This window comes from Panulirus ornatus, chromosome 27, assembly GCF_036320965.1.
Source record: "Panulirus ornatus isolate Po-2019 chromosome 27, ASM3632096v1, whole genome shotgun sequence".
Lineage (NCBI taxonomy): Eukaryota > Metazoa > Arthropoda > Malacostraca > Decapoda > Palinuridae > Panulirus > Panulirus ornatus.
This window is the reverse complement of record NC_092250.1, coordinates 16,981,617-16,989,116: the sequence shown is the minus strand read 5'-3', so window position 1 is coordinate 16,989,116 and position 7,500 is coordinate 16,981,617. Positions and strand designations below refer to the sequence as shown.

General features: G+C 51.6%; 1 protein-coding gene and 2 long non-coding RNA genes across 3 annotated transcripts in view; 2 read left to right on the top strand and 1 right to left on the bottom strand.

The window, feature by feature from the left end:
* LOC139757614 (uncharacterized) overlaps positions 1 to 5,181 on the top strand; it is a 185,609-nt gene extending 180,428 nt beyond the window's left edge. Inside the window, exon 3 of the long non-coding RNA XR_011714684.1 lies at positions 3,517 to 5,181. This is a non-coding gene — a long non-coding RNA (uncharacterized lncRNA). The remainder of the gene's footprint in view (positions 1 to 3,516) is intronic.
* LOC139757615 (uncharacterized) lies at positions 5,004 to 5,376 on the bottom strand. Its single transcript, XR_011714685.1, has 3 exons — positions 5,260 to 5,376; positions 5,154 to 5,196; positions 5,004 to 5,120 (listed from the first exon to the last, which is right to left on the bottom strand). It is a non-coding gene; the product is annotated as an uncharacterized lncRNA (long non-coding RNA).
* LOC139757613 (probable G-protein coupled receptor No9) overlaps positions 5,227 to 7,500 on the top strand; it is a 52,325-nt gene continuing 50,051 nt past the window's right edge. Inside the window, exon 1 of the mRNA XM_071678246.1 lies at positions 5,227 to 5,823. Within this exon, the coding sequence (XP_071534347.1) occupies positions 5,294 to 5,823 (530 nt within the window). The 5' untranslated portion in view covers positions 5,227 to 5,293. The remainder of the gene's footprint in view (positions 5,824 to 7,500) is intronic.

The following is a 7,500-nucleotide window of genomic DNA, read 5'->3' as shown; positions in this document are numbered from 1 at the left end:
TTAACCCCCCGACCTTTTTAATTACCTTGACCTAATAATGCACGAAGGAGAGAGTTTTACACCCTTGGGGAGAGGGCCAGACCCCTTGTGAGGCATCGAACGCTCTCTATCCAACCAACCCCTTGTGAGGTATTGAACGCTCTCTACCCAACCAACCCCTTGTGAGGCATCGAACGCTCTCTACCCAACCAACCCCTTGTGAGGCATCGAACTCCAGCGATATGCATCGTTATGAGACGCATCACAAGGACGGAGGGAAACGGAACGAAGCAGAACAGCGAGAGGAATGGAACGATTCAGTGGGACGAGGGGGGGGGGGGGAATAGAACGCATCAGTAGGACGGGGAGAGATGGAACGCATCAGTAAGACGGGGAGAGATGGAACGAAACAGAAGAGAGGGAGGAATGGAACGCATCAAGAAGGACGGGGGGGAATGAAACGCTTCGACTCATTTGGTCGCTGGAACTCGTCCTTGTCAGAGGGACAAGGAGGGGGGATCAGGTCAGAGGTCAACACTTGAACGCTTAATTGGTGTTTCACTCGGGAGGTTTTGATGACCCTACCGGGACCTGAGGGAGGGGGGGGGGGAAGAGGTTATGACGAAATTAAGATCATAATGATAGATTCTTGGGTGAGTGAACCACAATTACCCAGGTGAGTCATGGGGCCCATGGTGGTGAACTCGAAGGCTGCTGCGCTCCGCGCTCGGGAGCAGGGTAAGGTGGGTGTCTTCGGGGAGAGAGAGAGAGAGAGAGAGAGAGAGAGAGAGAGAGAGAGAGAGAGAGAGAAAGAGGGTCTTCTACGAGGATGTGCTATGAGGCTGCGCTCCAAACTTGGGAGCAGAGTAAGGCGGGTGTCTTATGGGGCGCGAGAAGGGTTCTCTACGAGGCTGCGCTCCATCTTTGGGGCAGGGTAAGGTGGGTGTCTTTAGGGCAAAAAAAGGGGTCCCGTACATTGACCACGGCGGTACGAGGAATATTGACTGCTATATAAACTACCGCAGTTTATATAGTCTGGTTCATACGTTGATGACGTTGAATCATGGTCGTGCAGACTAGAGGGCACGGGTTCGAGTCTGATGGATCGGCCCACGGTCAATCTAAGTGTTCATCGCTACAGAAAAAAAAGAAAAATAAATCTATAAACTCATCCTTATGAAGAGAGGCAAAATATGGCGCCAGAGGGTAACCCGAGCAAAACAAATACGATATGGCTGAATGGTTCGACTGGTCGCCTTGGGATCCTAAGGCCCGGGGTTCGATCACTAGCCGCCAGGATACATATTCAGCAGGATAGGTAAACACAGACACACACACACACACGAACACCCCCCCCCCCCCCCTCCTTCATGCTCCCTTAGGTGTTATAGAAAGGTAAATTATCGTTCACACAACTTCAAAGGAAACTTAGCCTCTTTACCGTAATGGGAGTGTGTGTGTTTGGAAAACACGTGGATTGAGACACAGTAGGGAGCTCGGAAGCTGAAACACACACACACACACACACACACACACACACACACACACACACACAAACACAGACACACACATACACACACACACACACACACACAGACACAGACACACACGCAACTACAAAGACACAGACACACACACACACACACAGGGGTAGATACACATACGTCAACACAACGAAGAGGACAATTACATCCAGGCACAGACAGACAGACAGACACAGAAGCACAGACGCGTAAAGACACACACACACACACACACACACACACAGATAAAGACGACCTAAGCAAGGCACATACATAACAAAGATAGATAATGGGACGGACAATCACACAGACAGACAGACATATCATGACTCAACACCCATTAGTAAGTCAGAATTAGAATGAAAAGGAAATGAATGAATGAACCACATTCTCTCTCTCTCTCTCTCTCTCTCTCTCTCTCTCTCTCTCTCTCTCTCTCTCTCTCTCTCAACCTGTGGCCAAAATGCTTCCTTACCACTACGACCACAACTGGTCACGTCGACCTCCAATCACCTCCACGCTCGTTGGCCAAAATTCATCCCCCCTGATCCCCACGCCTGGCCAAGATTCATCCCCCCCTGATCCCCACGCCTGTCCAAGATTCATCCCCCATCACTCCCACGCCTAGCCAAGATTCGTCCCTTGATCTCCACGCCCAGTCATGATTCACCCTCCCTGATCTCCACGCCTGGCCAAGATCCACGCCTCTAGTCTCCACGTCTTGGTCCAATATTTACCCCTCATTCTGAACCCCTCACCCAGAATTGACCTCTCCACCTCCCAAGGAACCCTCCCTCCCTCCCTCCCTCCTCCAAAAAAAAAAAGGCCCCCTTTCACTCCTTTTCAACAGGCGAGGTTTACCATACCTCCCTCCAACAAAGGGAGGAACAAAGTCTCCTTTATGCACGGAGTGAAGGCCAGGTGTGTGTGTGTGTGTGTGTGTGTGTGTGTGTGTGTGTGTGTGTGTGTGTGTGTGTGTGTGCGCGCGCGAGCGCCCTCAAGACACGCCCTCCAGGACAAAGGGCTCACGGGTCGCGGGCATCATCAGCTTAATGCAACAAGACTCGGGATCTCTTAAGCAAGAGTAACCCCGTACACCGTTTTCTTTAGCACCCCCCCCCCGTCAAACCGTTTTCTTCAACACCCCCCGTCAACCGTTTTCTTAAACACCCCCGTCAACCGTTTTCTTAAACATCCCCGTAGTCCGTTTTCTCTTCGTTGAAGGACGGAGCTGGGTGTAAAATGGAGTCAAGTTGTGTACTTTGTGGAGTCATAACAGACATGAGGATAGTCCTTGCTCATGGGAGACTGAAGGACTATTTTCTTCCATATTCCAATGGTGTATGACGCCTATGACGCCCTCTGGTCATTATGTCCCTCCGTCACTGGGAAGGACCTCCCCCCGCTCGCCACTGACGTCATCGCACGAATTCCAGAACGTAAACACTGCGATCAGGTCACCGCTTACTCTTCTCTCTTCCCATCGGAAGAACTCACGCATGATCTCTCAACCTCTCGTTGACTTTACTCTCTTCCCTCCTGGGACAATCGCTGGTCGCCTTCTTCTAGACCTTCTCTGTGAACCCTTAATTAAGTCTGGTTTGGTGTACGTGGGTCTGATGTATATATTCTCCCAGCACAAAGTCTATCTTTATTATTCTATTAATTTGGGGCTCTTGGCGAGGATGTGTGTGTGTGTGTGTGTGTGTGTGTGTGTGTGTGTGTGTGTGTGTGTGTGTGTGTCTGTTAATATATGTAATGAGATTCACTTCACGTCGTTGTACTTCATTTGAACCATTTTGTGATCCTCTTCACGTACTTGTATGAACCATTTTGTGATCCTCTTCACGTACTTGTATGAACCATTTTGTGATCCTCTTCACGTACTTGTATGAACCATTTTGTGATCCTCTTCACGTACTTGTGATTCATTTGAACCATTTGTCACACATGTACACATAATCTACACCCCAAAACTGTATTATCAATAACACATGCTTCGTGTTCCCTACAGGTGTTCGTGCGCCAAACACCTGTAGAACGCAGGGAGGAGTTCTTCGATCTCTAAGCGACGCATGTGTTCAGCCAGCGCCACGCAGCTGTTCAACAGAGACACCCCTCCTCCCTCCCCCCACCCCCCACCTGTTCAGCAGACCACAGAGCTGTTCTACAGTGTGGTTGAACATGGGAGAAATGAACTTTTTTGAGTAAAAGGCGAGGAACTCGCGGCGAAGACGAGGATAAGGAACATGTTCAAAACGAAAGAATGAACATTGAACACTTTTGATCCCCCCCAAGCAAAACTTTGTGTCCAGGAACGACGTAGCGCGTGTTTTCTGCGTCTGATGTGATCGTCGGATTACACACACACATGTACGTGAATAAACGAAGCACAATCAGCCGAAGCGAAAATATAGACGAAAAAACTATAGACGACAAAACCAAGAAGGAAGACATTAGACCCAAAATAAGGAAGGCACATTAGACCCAGTGAGCCATGGGATCTGTTAAGTTTAGGTATGCCTTCTACGCCTTCAGGTTGGTCTGTTTCTCGGTAAACTAGTTCACCCAGGGTCCGGTAAGTGGAATGAGCCTCACTGACCACTGGGGAACGGTTGGAATGATACGAGTCACCACACGCCAAGCTTTTAGCTGATGAAGTGGATCAGTATGGTAGGGACGTCATAAAAGGGGTGTGTGTGTGTGCTCATTACAGCCCCATCAACCAGGGTCCTCTTGCTAGCCCTGGGGTTGGTCTGTGGTCTGGGGATGCGAACCCGGGACGAGGTGGTCCCACCAAAGCCCACGTGAAACAGGTGTGAGAGATAACATACCCACGTCAAGGTGGTATATAGGGGGCGCGCCCGCCCGCGCCCGCCGCCGCCCCCCACCCACCCACAGCGCACGTCAAAGAGGTGCAAGAGGTAGTAAACCCACGTCAAGGAAGTGTAGGGTGTCCCCAAACCCCTACGTCAAGTTGGTGTAAGAGGAGGAGAGGGGGGGTTCCTGCTTCTCCCCACTACGCCAATCCTCCACGGCAATTTGGAAAGACCCACCACAACCCAGGCCAGAGAGCTGTGGTGGGCCGCGGAGGAGGGAGGCCTGTGTAGCCCACTGAGTTCACAGGAACTGCGGAGAGGCACAGTGGGAGCGCTTGAGAGCCGCTGGTATAGCCAGTGGAGGAGCGAGGAACTGGAGAAGGCGTATTAGAACCCCAGCATTAAGTCGAACCCGGGTCGTAAGGTGGAGAGAGAGAGAGAGAGAGAGAGAGAGAGAGAGAGAGAGAGACTCATGAATACAATGAGATCTCATACTGTGGCCTGCGTGTGGTAATGAAGGAAGGTGAGTGAAATGAGACGAGCAAAACGGGGCTATGAGACACACTCGCTAAGCATGGTTGAGGAACGTGAACGGGCACTGTGAAACTTCATGATACACCGTGAAACTTCAAGCTGAAACTTTGGGTTTCACTCGGAAGAGATAAAGAGAGAGAGAAGGAGAGTGTGTGTGTGTGTGCGTGTTGTGGTGAAACACCCCCAAGAGGGAGGGGGGGAGGCAACGATGGTTCGAATCCTCGCGAGACGCCATCAGTGTTGACCTCGCTACCACAACCACCTCCTCCCACCAACCACCACCACCTCCCACCACCACCTCCCACCAACCACCACCAACCACCACCACCTCCCACCACCACCTCCCACCAACCACCACCAACCACCACCACCTCCCACCAACCACCACCAACCACCACCACCACCACAATCACCTCCTCCCACCACCACCACCTGAAGATGGCGTGGTCGACCCCTGGCGACAGCCTGGTCGGAGGTGTGGCTACTACCTCTGGTCTGTTGGCACCGATGCCCTCCATCTCTGTCATGGCCTCCTCCTCCTCCTCCTCCGTCCCTACTACCTCCTCCTCCTCCTCCTTCCTCCTGGAGACGCCGCTGGTGAACGCAAGCCTCCTGGACACTTGGGACAACTGCTCACAGCCGCTGGGCCACGTCGACTGGACGGACGTGGGCATGCTGGCCTCCCTGACGGTCTTGGTCGTCATCAACGCCCTCGTGGTGGCGGGGAACTGCCTTGTGATCCTGGCCGTCTTCCTCTCCAGCAAACTGCGCACCGTCACCAACCTCTTCATCGCCTCGCTGGCCGTGTCCGACCTCCTGCTGGGGATGGCCGTCTTGCCCTTCAGCGTGACGGTCGAGGTGTTCGACACGTGGCTCTTCGGGGAGCTGTGGTGCTCCGTGTGGCTGGCCGTCGACGTGTGGATGTCCACGGCCTCCATCCTGAACCTGTGCGTCATCAGCCTCGACAGGTGAGTGAGTGGACGTGTCTTCTTCTTCCATCCTCAAGGTGGAGGTGGAGGTCGTCAGGGTAAGCATGTCCTCCCCTCCACACTTGACGCTCCTTCCTTCCCTCCACACTTGACGCTCCTTCCCTCCACACTTAATGGTCCTTCCCTCCACACTTGACGCTCCTTCCTTCCCTCCACACTTAATGGTCCTTTCCTCCACACTTAATGATCCTTCCCTCCACACTTGCGGCTCCTTCCTTCCCTCCACACTTGACGCTCCTTTCCTCCACACTTAATGGTCCTTTCCTCCACACTTAACGCTCCTTCCACACTTAATGGTCCTTCCCTCCACACTTGACGCTCTTTCCCTGCACACTTAAAAGCCTCTTCCCTCTACACCTAATGCCCCTTTCCCTCTACACTTAACACCCCTTCCCTCTACACTTAACGTCCCTTCCCTCTTCACTTAATGCATCCTTCCCTCCACACTAAAATGCACTGTGTATATGCTGCATTCGTCTCCCCCCCCCCCCCCCGCCTCGCTATACCGTCACACTCAGTGTAATCTGCTTATCTACGCTGGTGTGTCTATCAGCGACGCCTGAGCGATCATGGATAACCACGGCCCTCACAGAGGTAGGGTCTTATCTGATGTGTTGGAGGAACCATCGCCTTCCCTCACTTAACGACCAATTTTGCGGTGTTGTGTGTGTGTGTGTGCGTGTGTGTGTGTGTGTGTGTGTGTGTTAGAGTTAAGCCACATGAATATAGTATAAGAACGGGTCGAGAATCAAATGCCTTGTTTAATCACGTTAAAAACTATGATCATTGTACTGACTAGAGTAATGCCATCTCAGTTATTAACTCTAACTCCAGTTAGAGTTTCATTTTCCCCAAGGACACATAGGAATATATATATATATATATATATATATATATATATATATATATATATATATATATATATATATATATAGAGAGAGAGAGAGAGAGAGAGAGAGAGAGAGTTTCTTTCTCACCAGAAGGGCCATCGGGCGAGATGTCTAACCCCCTCCTCTCCCCAACCCCTTCCCCCTTCCCCTTCCCCCAACTGATCAAAGTCTCCCTCTCTTCAACTTTCCCACCCACCCCCCCTTTCCCTAGAGTTTAATCTCTTCAAACTCTGACCTGTCTTTTTCCCCCTTTTTTTTTTTTGTCTTTGATGGGGGGAGGAGGGAGAGGAGAGGGGGAGGGGGGAGGTAGGTGAGGGTAGGGTGGGGTGGGGGGGGGGGGGGGCAACGACGACGCCCCCGACTGCCTTACCAGACGAAAAGAAAAACTTTTGAGACACACACACACACACACACACACACACACACACGGAGACAGACAGACAGACACACATCGTACTTGAATCTGTCACCAGGTGTGTGTAAACCTGTGTGTGTGTGTGTGTGTGTGTGTGTGTGTGTGTGTGTGTGTAAACCTCTGCGTGTGTGTGTGTGTGTGTGTGTGTGTGTGTGTAAACCTGTGTGTGTGTGTGTGTGTGTGTGTGTGTGTGTGTGTGTGTAAACCTCTGCGTGTGTGTGTGTGTGTGTGTGTGTGAACAAGCTGTTCACCATCCTCCACGAGAACAGACCTAAGAACATTTGTTCTCAGGTCTGTTCACCGCGCTTCATATGGGGACACAGAGCTGATGGAGAAGGTCCAGAGGAGCGG